Raw genomic sequence first — 16,184 nt, 5'->3', positions numbered from 1 at the left:
GACCCCGGCCCGGTGTGGGGCTCCCCCCCGCCCCGCAGGGCTGCGGGCGAAGCGTCTGCCCCGCATTTGTGCGTGTTAATGGCGGGTTTAAGTGACGGGAGCGGCGCTCGGGCCCCGTGCAGAGAAGGTGCTGTTGCCCCTGGGCCCCGACAGGTCCAAACACCCACCGGCCGCTCCCTCTCGTCCGCGCTGGAGGGGAGCGACCGTCACCCAGCGGGCACATCACAGCGGGTGACCTCCCGAGAGCCTGGGGTTAACCCGGGCGAAGGGCTGGAGCCCACCGGGCTGCTCTGGCTCTTCCCAGCTTCAGCTTCCACCCGCTGCTGCGTTTTAACTGGGAATGTTTGGAAACCAAAAGATGCGCTACCTACAAGTGTGCCCGCACTTCCACCATTACCTCTTCTTCACTTCCATCACCTCTACGTTGCTTTAGAGATCTAACATAGCAGAATAACAGCAGAAGTCACAATGGTCACACAAAGGAGAAAAAACTCGCTTCTCTTTCTCAGACCCACGTTACTTGTTCAGCAGAGCCCCTGACAGTGATTATGACAAAGACAATAAAAGATGCAGCCAAGAAGAGATAGGTAACATAAGAGAGTCTTCTTGCTGCTTTATCAAATGGCAAAAAATATATTATTTTTTTATCTTTCCAAAGGGCAAATTCTGAAGCTGCTCCCAAAATGAATAGGCGCTTGGCAGAACTGATAGTCCAGGTGAAAGATTCTGCTTTTTTGTGCACATCAAAGGACAACTGGACAGCTGAGGGGCTTTTTAAAGAGCCCTTTTGCACGATCTATTACAGGAGTTAGCCATCACCACTGCTAATTGCATTAGTGCACTGCCTGTGTTCTTTTGCTCTATATACTCTCACATCCACAGCCCCATTGTACAGGGCCTAAGACCCAAGCTTTGTTACTGCTACAGAATCTCTAAAAAATATGTAGGCATTTCATTTTCAGACCCTATCTCAAGCAGTTTAATATCCTAGTCATATTATGCAAAAGCATCAAGGTAGAAACAAGTACCTTCCTTAGTGCTGCAATGAATAGTTTTGGTACCCCTTTGCCCGACGTACCTTGGACATCTTGCCATCTCTTGCAGCCCAGTCAATCCTGAGGTTAAGCAAACATCCGCATGCTACAGGCACACAATGATTCGTTCACCCAGTGCTCACACACGCTCTCCAGGGCTAGCACAGTATCGCAGCTGTAGTACACAGTATTTCCGACACCCCCCCTGGAATTTGGTTGATGTTTTTGTATTTCACATCCTGTAAAATAAGGTGATACCTATTTGCCATTGCTGATAGTGGCTGATAAAAGGCTCTAAGAAAGCCTAACTCATAACATTTAGAAGTGAATTTTATCACAATTTGCAATATGGAGGTAAATATATGCAAGTCATGTTTTATGATGAATAAAATGAAAGTCCTTTTTCCCTTGACATTAACATTTCTTGTGGCTTAATGCCCAGCCTGATCTTTAGGTCCAATTGATTGTGAAGACAGAGCTGTTCCGTAACTTCCCATCAATATGAGGTTATCAAGCTTATCTTTATTAAAAGACCAAGATAAAAGCTAACAGTGTCTGTGGTCATAAAGACAAGGGCAAGAAAGGAAGATGTGAAGAAAAACAAGATCACATACTTCTTGCACAAGTCATTGCCTTTATTGTGCAATAATGAGTAGCTCACAGTTGATACACAGACATGAGTTTACCACTGCAACTATCCAGCATTCTCAACAATTTCAAGTATTTTATAGTGATGATGTACCCGCTTATTAACATAACCACCTTTCTCCAACGTGTGACGTACAAAGATAAATATTTCACTTAGATCAATTTATGTATTTCACACAAAATTTCCTCCAGTCTTCAACCCGTCTTGGAAACAGATATATTCAACTATGACAGTAGCCCTGCTGTGCATGAGGAAGCTAACGTTTTGTATGTATCTACAGCTACAAAGCAGTTCCCCCATCTCTCCTGCACTCAAGCATCTACTAAAGTAACCGATACCCATTAACAAGATCAGTTGGCTAAGTTTACGTAAGAATCAGCAAAGGCTCGCACTCATGTATGACACAAGAAGATAAAAATAACAAGCCAAACATAAATGTGCTTCTAAGCAAATGAGAGAACTTCAAGAAATAAATTTGGGTAAACTGGACAGTAAAATTAGGGTACCAACCTAACAAAAGATCAGAAATGTTGAAGGAAGTGACACCACACTTGGGGAACACCCATGATCAATGAGACACTCATATGAGGTACAAATTATAAAGGGCTGACAAAAACGATGGCACTGCTAAAGAAGTGGTGCTATATAACAGTTTATCATCAATTCCGTTAATTATTAATATAGAATATTTATGAACTGAAATGCTGGTCATATACTGGAATTAAAAAAAAAAAGCTAGGCTTCTACTAACCCCACACATTTATTAAATGCCATATTAAGGTATGATACCAAGATTAAATGTTTAGATGCTACAAACTGTTCTGCCTTGTAGTATTCCCTTGACGCTCGTTATTGATCACAATTGAACCAGGATACTGGATTACATGAACCTTTAATCTGAGCCAGTTTATGATTTACTCACCCTGAAATGGCAGAGCTCTTTTGAAAAAAACCCTGGAAATTCTTACTTGGAAAACTGGACTTTACACATACCAATACCCCATGGCAAAGCCAGTTGCCAAAAGTGATTTAAAGAAACAAGTTCCAGCACAAACTTGTACCAACCAGACTCTGTGGTTGAGGCAGGCAGGTTTCTAGAATCCAGGTGCTCTGCAAGAGCACAGGCAGCATTACTGATCTACAAGGCACAAGAACTATATTCAGAACCCCCTTCTTCTGTCGAACGTGATGTTCTAAATTACAAACTGAAAGAAAAGTACCAATACGTGAATGTATTGGTAATGGAAATTGTGACAACAGGATCTGGTTAACTCTCGCTTTTAGAGCAACCATTGCATTAGTCACAGCTCTTAGTAACGCTGGGATTATACTGCGTGTAAAATTAAACATCTCTCTGCCTCGCCACAGAACCCGCCCAGCTGGTGTCCCACGCTCCCCCTGATCCCTCCCGCTTCACCCCCGGCCGGCGCTCCTCGTTTTCCCGCTTCCACAGGCAAAGCCGGCCTGCGGCGGCTGCGCGGGCCCGGGAGGCGGCAGCATGGTTCCTCGGCAGCATGGTTCCTCGGCAGGGCTCCCGGCCCCGCCGCCCCGGGGCTCCCGCCGCCCCTCCCCGCCGCTGCAGACAGGCCCGCGTTCTCCGCTCGTTCCGGACCGATTGCGGACGGGCGCCAGCCCCCACGGCACCCTGCCGGCCACTCAGCCCGGGTGCCCGGGCCCCGCCGCCTGCGCCGCTCCCTACCCAGCCCCAGCCCCAGGGGTGCCGAGCGCCGCCCCCTCAGGGCCGCAGCCGGGCGGGGCGGGAGCGCCACCGGGCCCGGCCCAGGCCGCCACGGCCGCCGCGCGCGCCCTGCCGCTCACGTGGCCGCGTCCCCCCAGCGCGCAGGCGCGCGGAGAAACGCGCCTCTTCCGCTATGGCGCCGCGCGCGTGCGCCGCAGCACTCCCTCCCTGCGGGCGGGCGCGCTGCCGGGCAGCCTGAGGGGCCGCCGGCCGAGGCGCTGGGCTGCGGCTGGGCCCGCCTGGTCTCCTCTCCCACGGAGCGGCCCGCTGTCGGTGCGGGGCTCGGCGCCGTTAGCTCAGGGCCGGGAGGCCTCCCAGGGGGCGGCGATGGCGGCTGGCCGCGGTAGCCGGGGGGGGAGGCGGTGAGGCGGCGCCGCGCCGCGGGTGTGGCGGCCTGCCCCGGGCGCCATGGACAGCTTGCTGGAGGAAGAGGAGGAGGAGGAAGAGGAGGTGGCGGCGAGGAGCCCCGCCGCGCAGGCGAGGAGGGCCCTGCTGCCGGGCCTGCACCTGCCCTTCCTGCCGCCGCAGTTCTTCCGACCCGGTAAGGGGGGACTGGGCCCGGGGTGGGCCCGTGCGTCGCCGCCCCGCTCCCCTCCGAGCCTGACGGAGGAACGCCGCCCTGCGCCCGGCCTGCCGCTCCCCCCACCCCATCCGTCCCCCGCCGTTCGCCGTCGGTGTCCCGCCGGGGAGGCGCCGGGGCTCCCGGTGCTCTCGGGGCCGGTGCGGCGGGGGGGCGGCCCGACCGCCAGTAAGGGCCGGGAGGGGACTGATAAAAGCCTTGTGGGTGCAGGTGACTCTAAAATCTCCGGAGTTGTTATATACGTATATACACATGTAAATATATAAAATAGCTCTGTAGTGAAATACTTCACACCAGTTCTGTCCACATCAACTTCTCAGCAACTTGCTCTGTAGGACTTACCTACAGTAGCCACAGTCCCCGTTGCGTTACCTTGTGGTGTTCGCTGTGCATTTTATTTTCTGAGTACTTGGAACTTCTGAGGTTAGACATAGGTGTGACGACCAGACCTATAGGTAGGTCAGTTAGAGGTGATTTTGTAGAATGTGCTGTAATAAAACTGCTTTGAGCCAGTGTTGGAGCTGTTCCTTTGCCTACAGCTCCCAGGTTAGAGGTAGTTTGATGAGGGCTTTGTGGAAGGCCCTTACGGCTTGAGCATATTGTAGGGATATGTTAGATCGTGCTGTACAGTCATGAGCTTTGAACAGCTGTGGAAATAAGGTTTCAGTTTTGTGCTACAACAGGAGTTGAACCAGTATCCATGTAAAAAGAATAAGTGGCCTCTTTCCAGTTTTGCACTCAAAGGAAAGTAATTCTCTAAATTTATCTTTGTTTATAGTGGGAATTTCTAAGCCTTTGGTACTGGAGTGGCCTCTTTGTATGTGTGTATGCAAATCTTCAACACAGCAAAGGTCACAAGTGTAGATGATAATTAGTAAGGCAAGAGAGTGGTCCTCAAAATATAACAAAATGTACCGTGAAGTTATCAAAACGCTGTGGTCTTGTAATTCTGGTAGGTTAGTAGTATGTAATAATTGGCTTTCCACTGCTTCAAGTGTCTACAGCTGTGTGCTGCTTGTAGAAAACACCATTTAATATTTTTTTCCAGCTTTTACCATAGTCTTGCTTCCCTGCAGACTAATAGGTGTATTTATCTTCAAAACCACATAGCTTAAGATCACTTTTTGTGGTGTCTGAGAAAGATCATATAAGACAGATCCTGAAATAATAGGCACACTGTTATCTGAGTAGACACTGTGATGTTGTGGGCTTAGTTGATTTTTGTTTGTTTGTTTTAGCATCTTCCCATGAACACAAATTAAACTTCAAGAAGAGCAAGGAAGTGTGTTTAAATTACATTCAGGATGCCATACTACAAAAGCAGTGGAAAAGGGCTGCAGAGTTTATGACCTCCTACGTTGAGTCACTGGAGAAAGACTACTCTAGGGAATATGTGGGTCCATCAGAGGTAAGCCAATGTCCCTTATCAGAGTTCTTTTTCTTTTGCAGCTGAAAAAATACTTGTAAGAAGCATCTTCAGGGCCAACATTTGTTTTAATTAACTAATCACAGGCTTGCTTTTTTTTTAAATTAAAAAAAAAACCACAGAGGTAAGACCTGAAAAGTTAGACAACATTCATAAACTAAACTAGTTTCTTAAAACTCAAAAAGCAAACAAAATACCCCCAAAACCCAAATGCTTCCAAATACAAATAAGCCGCTCTTCAGATGTTGATGTAGAAACTCTTGGATACAGAAAGTACACCAGACGCCATGATTTATAGTGCCCAAGGCAGCATGCTGTCCAGTTACTTACCAGGAGTCAGCCTCTGCACAGGCATGGCTCTGCTGTGGGTTTAACCAGCATTGCTGGAGCCTGAATTTCACCGAGATCTCACTTTCAGGGGTGCTGAGAAGCTGTGTGCTGTTCCATGTTTTTCCTGACAGAGTGCTCAGTGGTGCCGAAAAGTTCTATGGGCTTGCAGGCTGGTTTTGTGGGTGTGTTGTTTTCGGGGTTTTTGGGGGGTGTGTGTTTTTCGTACGTAGGCCCATGACACAATAGATGAAAACTTTGCTTGGTGTAAGTTAATTCCATCAGAACCATGTCTATGAAAAGTCATCTTAAAGTAGTCTTCTAAAATGGAAAAGCAGTAAATATGTGCCTGCCACTGGCCTGCCATCAGTCAGAATCTGTTTGAAAGTGAGTGGCTTGTTTAGGTCTTTACCAGCTCCCCCAATACTTGCAATACTTGTAGCAGGTACTGAGGAGCAGGAGGAAAGGGGATCAGAGCTGTTAAAATAAATGGAGGACTTGAATATGGCTAGCCTGCTGGAATACTTTTTGTTACATTGTGTAGGCAGACCTTGAAAACAAGTGTACGTAGGTGGAAAGCTATATCTAATTGGAAATAATCTTTATTACTAAGTTCAAAGAATTGTGCATACCTTGTGTCTCAGTGGGATCATATAGAAGGAAAACAAGTTTTTGGTAACTGGAGGGGAACTTTCTAACAAATGCAGTTTTCATAAGCTTTGCTGGAGCACTGCGTTTGTAAGGAGCAATTATGAAGCACCCCCTGAATGATTGTAAAAGTCGTACTAGATGAGTACGTAGGTTGCCATAGTAGTAGGTAATATTTAGTATTGTTATTTTATTTGCAATGCAAATGTACGTTTTTTCATGTTACACTAACTGTAAGTTTGAGAAGACTATATACGGTGACTGTTGCCACTTCTGTACTAAGATTATTTTTTAATCTCTTTCTCCATATTAATAGATCATTTGGAGAATAGGAACCGAAATTTTGTGCCATCATTCACATAGCAGCATGAAAGAGTTCAACTCTTTCATAGAACAGATGAAAACTTTAGGAGTAAAAAGGTATTTGAAGGTGAGTCTTCACTATACTGTGGACTCTTGTATCACCCATATGTATTTTTTTTCCTGTGGTGGCTCATTCAGACTTAGTGTTTTGGTTTCCTTGACTGTTTCTCACTTGTGGTGGTGCTTCTATCTTTCATTCTGTTAGATTTGTTTAAGGCCTTCAACAGAAGCTCTATACAAGAGTTTACTAGAGCTAACTGAAGGTTTAGACTTTTATCCAGTGCCTGATCACCATGATAAGGTGGTAGGATATCCCTTTTTCAGGTGTTCTGCAGTTGGGTAGCCAAATGAAAAAGCAGCAAATGTAATCCAGCTGGATTTCCTCAGGACATTTCTGGATCTTTTTGAGTAGGTACAGCACCTGTTAATGGCAAGCAGGTTTTTGAGACAGCCTTGATAAGTGCCACTGAGTGTCTGCCCACCTGATGGGTGATTTTCTGCCCCACAGATTTCAAGAGCTTCAGCCCTTTCCCTTCCCAGGGATATGTCTTTGTGTATCAGATATGCTTTTAATTACTGATGTTTCTTGACCATCTTCACACAGAAAAAATGACTTGGGTCCTTGGCTCATCTTCCTGCCCCCTGTGACACTCATTCTCTCATTCCTGTTTTCCTCCAAAATTCTTTGTAAAGATACTGTTTCAATAAAAGGATATGTATAAAATGCTCTTCTAATTAAAATACTTTACTAACCGTGTTTGCAATATTTTATATGCCTGTCTGTAATGAGTCCCTTCTTTCCCTGCACATCTGTGTAGACCTTTGCTGTATTGCTGAAAATCTCGCCATTTGTGATGTGAAATGCTGTGGTATGGACTACTTGAATTGCAGGTTTGCTTGGAGCATGCCTTTCATCTCCTTTGTAACGGACTAACAGATGAAGCTTACCAAAACCTGTGCCTGGCAGAAAGCTGGAGATTTGGAGAACAAACAGTCATTCAGGATAAAGAAATAAAGCTGATTCAGGCTTACAGGGGACTGTTGGACTACTATAGCTGGTCGAAGCAGAAGAGCATCGTGTTGGAACATGGTGAGTGTGTTTTATGCTGAGCTGTAAACTTCAACTTGCTTGTGTAGACATCATGGTTTGCAATGACACCTTCGCTTTACTAGACTTCAAAATTTGATGATAAGGGTGGTATGTGATTCTATATCGGCAATGATAGTGATGCAGAAATGGTGTTCTGAAACTTTCTCCCCGATTCACATTTCTTATATCCAGCCAGCATGACCTGAAATAGTGATCAAATGAACGTATTAACTTATAGCAGTGGCTTAATAAGTGCTTGACTACTGCTAGAATTTTGAGCAAAAACCCCCAAAGCTTGTGTTTGAACTTCAGTTTCTTTAAACATACTACTTGTGTGTGGCATCTAATTCTGCGTATATCTACTGGATGTGCATTATCATTTACATTGGATCACTACTTGTTTCTGTGAAAACTAGGTATTTAATTTGGTTTATGAATCTTGTGCTGGTAGCATCTTGTCTTGGAATACTACCCATCATGCGCTGTAAGTTGAAACTGGGTGATAATAAATTTGCATGAAGAGCAGTGAAAATGTGTTTCAATACTGAGGAAACTAAGACCTCTTAGAAGCTCTCTGACTGGAGTCCTTGCTTTGCAAAATGTGATCATCTCATAGGCGCACAGCTTCTTTGAGATTCTTTTTGATGAGCAGAGCTAACTTTCTGGCATTCTTTCATGTTTTGGTAGGTCAGGATGGATTTGAAGACTTGTCTGTTGAACAGGAAATGCACGGTTGCTTTCGGAAGGCGGCAGTGAACTTAAAGGAGATTATTGAAATACCTGGAGTCTGGGATCAATTTGTGAAATGCTATGTGGATGTAAGGGCATGTTTTATAGATATCTTCCTTTTGCATTTCTCTTGTCTAATTTTCATTAAGATGTCTGTCTGCAGACATACGTATATGTGTGTGGGTGACAACGAAGTATTTTAAAAGCAACACATCTGTACATATATCTCACTGGATTTGATTTAGAGCACAGTTTACTCCTGGTAGAACTGCAGAGCCTGCACAGAGTACAAAAAGGACTTTTTTTCCTGGCAATGCACAGATAGAAATAGACAAATGACTTGCATATTTTGTTTTCATGGTACTAGTACAGAAATGGGAGCACAGCTGCTTTGTTTAAATTCCTGAAAACAAGTTCTCTTTCTGGTAAGAGTGTTTTTCTGGATACACTAATTGTTAAAGACACCAAACATGCAGTCCCACTCTGTGGATTTTTTTGGGGGGTTTGTTTGTTGGGGTTTTTTTAAGTATCTGCTTAGAATTTGTAATTTAGAAATAAAGTTGTTAATCTCAAAAAGATTGTAAGATTTACTTTTTGTCAGTGCTGGTAAGCTCTGACTTAAAGCACATCTTGGCGCTGACAGCTGCCAAGTTCTCTCTTTAAAGACATGGCAGGCTGCTTTCAGTGTTTCTTCGCAGTGAGCAAGTGCTGGTAATTCTCTGACAATTAAGTGTGTTAAAGGCATTTTCTCCTGTAGTGTGTGATTTATTTTTTTTGTGTCTATCTGATGAGAGTAGTCAGTAAAATGAAAATACACTGGTCTTAATCTTATCTAGTATGCTGGGCTCCTGTATACAGACTGTGCTAATGGGTAGTTTTGTGGCAGCCTGAAACTAGTTGTAAGAGTTTGATTTGTACTCTGTGGCAAACTAATGACAGCCTTAACTTCTCTTAGTTGCTGGAGTTCTATGGAGATCATAACGAAGCCCGCCAAGTATTAAATGAATATGCCTACAACTCAAAGTTTCCTGCTAATCCCAATGCTCATGTTTACCTCTATCAGTTCCTGAAGAGACATGGTGAATCAAAGAAATCACTCATATCTGCACTGAAGGTAAATATTACATAGTAGATACAGGCTGTGGTAATTAATGTTGCATGGTGGTCAAAGAGTTTGGTTCAGTTGAACTCCTGTAACATTACTTACCCTATTGTATTCTTTGAGGGAAGTGGAGGGTTACAGGAGTGTTAGTGGGAGGGGTGCTAATGGTGGAGCAAACAGTATCCTTTACTGTCTTTGAGTTCAAGTCTTTGTTTTGCCTTTAACTGATACATCGTATAACTTCTTGTAGTCTGTAAACAAGTTCAGAGAGCATGCTTACATGGTTCCAGAAGTTTGTATCAGCAGTCCTGTAGAAAACATGCATTGATTTCTGTTACAGTTTGACCTTTATATGTTGAAGAAATGATTAGGTGCTTGCCCTTTCACATATTGATCCTGTCTAGCCATTAGTTTCTTTGTTTTCAATCTGTGCGTTTAAGCTAAAATAGAAGTTAATGTTTGCTGGCTGTTGGCAGACAAGGCCTTGCTGAATTAAGCTTTTGTATAGTTGCTTTTACGTTCCTGCTTTCCTTGCCTGTGCTCATTAGTCTTGGTAGCTTCTTGGAAACAAAGTTTTGCAATTTGTTTTGCCACTTGATGGCACTAATGTGCTTTCGCTAGGGCAGGTGTTTTAAAACAGCTTCATAAAGTTTAGACTTTTAAACTGTAGCATGTATGTATAAAATGCTGCCTTCTCAGTGCTTTTTAGCACAAATCAAAGAACTGGTCTCATAGGTCTAGAAACTGTGATCCAATGCACAGAGCAGCAGACAGGGGAGCTAGAACTGGCCTAGGAAGGAAATGATGTTGCCTTCTAAAAATGGGACAGTAGATGGGTTTTGGGCTGTTCCTTGAGAATGTTACGTTTGTCACATGCGGTGTTTTTCAGCAGCCATCAAAGTATTTCATCCATTGTGTCACAGATGTGCAAAATGGACCTAGATGGTTGTTCTTTGTATCAAGGGACTAAGGTACCAGGTGCTTAATTTTCATAACCAAAAGCCTGTGCTTTTCTTGATCAGGTAGAAGGCTTCAAAAGTTTTCACTTTAAAATAATGTACCTGGGTTTTGTTGTTTCCTTTTTTATTTTTCAGATCTTGTATGATATTGTTCCTTCTCACGAGCTAATGATAGATTTTAATATCATGCTTCAAAAATCAAGTAAGTCTTTAAATATCTTTGCTCTTTTTCTTTATGTTAATCTAGAGTAGTAATATTCTCCAGCCTTCTTTCTGCTTTTTGAAGTAGTTTTTTTTTATAATAAAAAAAGCCCTCAAACCCCAACTTTCTAATCACAGGAACCTTTAAACTGGATGTGTGAGCAGGCATTTACAAACTCCTGTAAACAAACGCGTTTCTCATTTTAAAGGCTGATCAAAGCAAACTTGTAAGGCACGGCCAGGATCTCAAAAATAATTTTTTTTGAGATGCCCTACTCACTAGGTTAACCGTTGGACTTGATCTTAAAGGTTTTTTTCCAACCTAAACAATTCTGTGAATGCCAGGGTCTCCATTCCCTTTTTAGGGTCTCTTGATTTATTTTTTTGAAATTATTCTTTCTCTTCTGGAGGAGTTGAGATGGGTCTGTGCTTTAGTTTGTTGTTATTGATCAAAGACAAAATCTTCCTTGTCTTCAAGGGAGTTTTGTCTTCAAGCTGGTAGAAACATCTTTTTCTTTGGAGACTGTTTTTTTCCATGCTGATCAATTGTATTCTAAGCTGTCTGCCTTCTAGTGACCTGGAATGTTCTAGCATGTCAGCAGATTGGTGAAATGGCCTTGAATAAGATTGTTCTCTCTTCTGCTGCTTTTCTTCTTTGGGAGAGGAAAAAACCAACCTCCTGGGTAAAACCTGCCTTTTTCTGGTCTTGTGTGACCCGTTTGCTAACTTTTTGTAGCTGATCAGGACAGTCTGATTTTTTTTGAAGAAACTTATACGGATAAACATAACTTCTCCACATTTACCTGCTGTGATAGGTCAAGTGTTGTTTAAGAACTCTGCTGATACATTACTAGTGATGTGAAATGGCTGGTTTATTCATATCAGTCCCAGATTTGATTTTTCTTTTTTTGGTGGCATCTCAGGATTTGAAGTGTTCTAGAGGCACTGTGTTCCCTTCTTATGGGAAGAACAAGTTGGACAGCGGTGCCAGTCGGAAGCACTGATTGAGCTTTGGAAACAGCAATTACTGTAAGCGAGGCAGTGTGGGATAAGTGAGTGGTACTGTGTGTGCCTCTTGCGTCAGCAGATTTTGAGCAGGGTGGGAGTAGGGACACAGCGTCTCTGGTATGAGTTGTGCTCTAGAGCCAGGAAGTATTCCTTAACTTTATCTCTTGCAAGGCCACAGAAGGCAACGGGGGAAGCTCCCAGTTCACAGGGACAGTTAGCAGCATTTGAGGAGGCAGGATGGAGTATTGTATTTCACTTGTTGCTTATTAATGAGTTCAGCTTGATCTAAGTAATTAACTAATCAGCCTAATCTTTTTCCAGAAAAAAGAAAAAAGCGTCAGTTGGGGCTAGAAGTCATTTTTTCAGCCTTGGATTACGCTGGCTGGAAGGAAAATGTAAAAGCGTGGAGCTGTTTGGCAAGACAGGTGAAACAAATTGTGATGTAAGTATCTCTGCAATGTGCCAAGTCCAAATGTGTCCAAATGTGTCAAGTCTCCACCTTTGGGCTGTTGACAAAGTGACACCCTATAGCCTTTCTCTTCCTGCTGGTAACCTAAGAGATGTCTGGCTTACCCTGAGTTCTGTGGCAGTGCTTGGCTGCAGTGTGCTTTCATTGGGAGGAAGGAAGAAATTATTGAGGAGACTTCCAAATTTCCATTATTATCATTGCCTGAAAAAATGATGTGGTTTTTTTGTGTTGGGTTGGGTTTTTTTTCTACCAGGTTACATGGTTATGCAGGAAGAGTTACTCAGATGTTTGGGTAGTATTTGCTGCCCATTGCTAATCTCCCTCTTTTGCGGGGGAGGGAATCGAGTTGTTGAGTCTGCTGCTTTGTAATTGTGTAGAATATTTGGAGCTGGTTTGAGAATTGCTGGGCTGCAATAGGGGCATAGCTGGTACTGTACAGGCTGGTGTGTTGTGTGATGGTGCTGTTACAGAATGCAGCCAGTGTATTATTTAAAGTGGAGCCCACACCTGTGTTCTTGCCAACACTGACAGACATGGCCTCTGATTTCAGAAGCAATCTCAGACACTCTGTGCCCAGAAGGCCTCTAATGTCTAGACTTTTTTTTTTTACCCAACAAACAAGGTGTTGTGTTTTTAAGCCCTGTATATTTACAGTAAATTAATTCAGTACTTAATTTGACCTGTTTTGCTGCTTTATTGCCATCTCTGCAGCATCTGCTATTAAGATCCAGAAGCAAGTGGATTAAAGCTAGGAGTGTTGTTGCAGAGAGTTAATAAAAATGGTATGGTACTTTAACTTTGCCTGCTTTTTTGTGTTTGAAGACACAGCTTCAGAGTATCTTGAAATATACTGGGCATCTTGGTTGTTTTCATGGGAATATCACTTTCCTGTTGTAGGTAGTTTTTGTTGCTGAAATGCTTGGTTTAAGGTCTTTATTGAATAACAATTGGGATAAGTTAGTCTTTGAGTATGCACAGAGTAACACAGACCTTTTCTAAAAACAAACCAACCCCTTCATACTACTAAGATGTTGACAAACTTCAAGAAACTTTCTTATTATTATTGACAAATTGGCACACAAGTCAAAGGTTTGCTTCATTTCATACCATAATCTGTGTTATTGCCAAGTCTAAATAAGGCTGCTAGAGTTCCCTTCCTGCTTCACTAGTGTTGCCAGGGATTAAAAAAACCCGATTCTTTCTGTTTAGATTAATATTTCAGTCTGCAGTGTAAGGTCAGTTGTCTATACTAGCAATTTATGAGACTTGTAGCAAGTTGATTATAAAATTCAGTGACTCCTAATAATCTTCTCATCCCAATTTAAGCTTTTCTGTAACTTGCTTTACCTTTTCCTAGCTCTGAGAAGCATCTTGACTGGATCAAGCAAGAGTGGAAATCCAGAAAGGACTGGTGGCCAGCCTTCCATTTTAGCCGTTACTTAGCAAAAAGGAATTGGCAGGAAAATGAAAGCCTTTCATATGAAAAAGCTCTGGTGGCTGGAATTTTACTGGGAAAGGGTAATACTAAATATTTTTTCCTTTTGGCTACATAGAAACAAAGCCTAGTTCTAGTCCTAATGAGGCAGGATGCAGCTGATCTACTCCTTGGAAGAAACGTGGTTTGTTTCTTCTAGGAAAGATTGTTGTCTGTGAAGCTGAACATGAGAAAATACTTAAATCATTTGGTATTTGACAGTAAGGCATATTTTGCATAACTTGGTCTTGTGCTGGTTTAGCATTCTGTTGTATCTGGCCTTGTTAAGCAGTCACAATACTATTTACCTTGTTTAACCCTCAAGCCATAATTTCAAAAACATACAACATGCTTCTGAGTGAAAATTGTGAGGACTGTGGAGAGTTTGCTTGCTGGATGCCAGCCTAGGCAGTGTCTGGGTGAATACTGCAAGCAGCTGGCCATTAAGGACAGTGAGGTGTTTGTAATGCAGGAAAGAGAGGGGAGGTTCTTGAAAGAAAACCATTAGCAGTTAGGTAAGAGGGTGAAGATCATGACCTCTTCAGTAGTGTTCTTTGAAATGCTGCCAAAACCAAGTGGAGTATCAGGCCAAGAAGCCGCTGTTTAATTGAGAATGAGAATATGGTGTGGAAACTGTGGTTTGTACAATGGTTTGGCTGATGGGCACTTTGCTCATTGTCAGCTTTTCTATATCTTTTGGACTTCATAAAACAGTTTCTCATATTGAAAGTCATTTTTTGTTTTCAGTAATATGTTATCAAATGTCTCCCGGCCTTTATTTGCAGGTGACTTAAAGAAAATTAGAGCTGGAACAATTTTATTAATGAAGTTTCTGTGCTTGTTGGTGTCAATATGAGACACTCTTTTTCCTTATCCAACACAATAAGTTAATGTATGAAATCAGGGGTGCTTTACACTGTTGAAATTTTACTTTCTGACCTTTTGAAGAGTAAAAACAAAAGAGAAAAATATTTTGAAAGATGCAGCATACAGTTATGTAAGTGTAGAATGTTTTCTGGGTCAAATGAGGATAGATAATTTAATGCTGCAGTTATGTCTGTAATGTGCATTTTTTAGATTATTTTATTACTTTCCATTACTGAAAACTTGTAGATGTTCGCATGTTATTTAAACAATGAAGGCATCTTGTATTTGCTTGTATCATGGTAAAACTTACAATACTTTTTTCTTTTTTTTTTCTGCTTAGATTGCAAGTACTTTAAATATGTATCACACCAAGGCTGCAAAGCTCAGGTGGAGAGGTTTCGTTTCCTGAGGAAATTTGTGAATAAGCACAATCCTGTCCACCTGAGAATATCTGGTCTTTCAGATTCCTCTCTGCAATCTTGACTGGAAGCCATTCTTAAGGTTCTTGCCATACTTTTTCCTCTCTGTGAAACTGACTTCTGCATTGATGCTGTTCTAAAAGTTCTAGGCAGACCCTATTGACTCAGTACTAGAATTTTTTTATCTGTTTCTGTAAAAATGGTTTGGTTTGTATTTATTTTATAATAAAATGAATATGTCAACTTACAAGATTGAGGAATTTCTTTAATATTAGTCCCATATTTCGGTGTGAAATGCAAACAGCATTGATTTCAAATACACCTTGAAAAATATTTAGTATTATGGCGTATAATTTCTGTATCAATGGTATTGTAGGGTTGATCCTCCTTGTGTTTAGATGCGTGGAAGGTGACTTAGATGACTGCTGGAATGCAGTTCAAAACCCATTCAGGACTCGCAGTGGCATTCATAATAGGTGTAGAGTCTTACACTAGGAACACACTGAAAATGCATTTCAACCTGAGGGGTTACATAGCTTGCTGCTTCTAACTGATCGTTTCCTGACATGGGTAGAAAATGGAGAGGCGTGTGTCACTTTTTTTGCATTGTATATTGAGAATTACAGGCTGTAAAGTTCTACTGCAGCTTGTTCCATAGAATCAAATAGATGATGCATTTCAACATATCCAAAGGTGGTTTTTCCACATGTCATACTTGTGGTTTGTATGTTCAGTTCAGGGATTGTTTTCACATTGTGGGCAGGAGGGAGTGAAAGGCTGGTGTAGCCGCACGGCTACAGAGGCAATTTAGTGTTGCAGTGCTTTGAAAGAGCAAAGGCACAGAACTGCTGAAAACTTCTCTGCCTGGTAGAAGAGACTTTTTGCAGTCTTGCCTATGAGTTGAAATATGCAGTGTTGCTGTGTTTGGAAAGCAAATGTTTGTGACTACGCACATTAATTAGCATTCCAGTTTGCTTGAAAGCAACAAAATGGTTTCCAAATACTACTACTGTTTTAAGTGGCAGGTCTGTAGAACTCTAGTGGATGAACTGCTTGAACTGCCTCTGGAAATGAAATAAAGATGTCTAACAGCATAGTAGT

The 16,184-nt window shown here is 42.6% G+C and overlaps 1 protein-coding gene across 1 annotated transcript; it reads left to right on the top strand.

Annotated features, from left to right (window-relative positions):
* Nucleotides 1–3,575: 3,575 nt before the first annotated feature.
* Nucleotides 3,576–15,242, top strand: TAF1A (TATA-box binding protein associated factor, RNA polymerase I subunit A). Its single transcript, XM_055816415.1, has 10 exons — nucleotides 3,576–3,962; nucleotides 5,240–5,409; nucleotides 6,719–6,832; nucleotides 7,657–7,855; nucleotides 8,543–8,673; nucleotides 9,540–9,698; nucleotides 10,781–10,847; nucleotides 12,176–12,296; nucleotides 13,681–13,841; nucleotides 15,005–15,242. Exons 1-10 carry the CDS (start codon nucleotides 3,830–3,832, stop codon nucleotides 15,145–15,147), a joined length of 1,398 nt encoding a protein of 465 aa, XP_055672390.1. The 5' UTR covers nucleotides 3,576–3,829; the 3' UTR covers nucleotides 15,148–15,242.
* Nucleotides 15,243–16,184: the final 942 nt, after the last annotated feature.

The sequence above is a fragment of the Falco peregrinus genome, chromosome 11 (genome assembly GCF_023634155.1).
Source record: "Falco peregrinus isolate bFalPer1 chromosome 11, bFalPer1.pri, whole genome shotgun sequence".
Classification (NCBI taxonomy): domain Eukaryota; kingdom Metazoa; phylum Chordata; class Aves; order Falconiformes; family Falconidae; genus Falco; species Falco peregrinus.
This window is presented reverse-complemented; position numbering and strand designations above follow the sequence as displayed.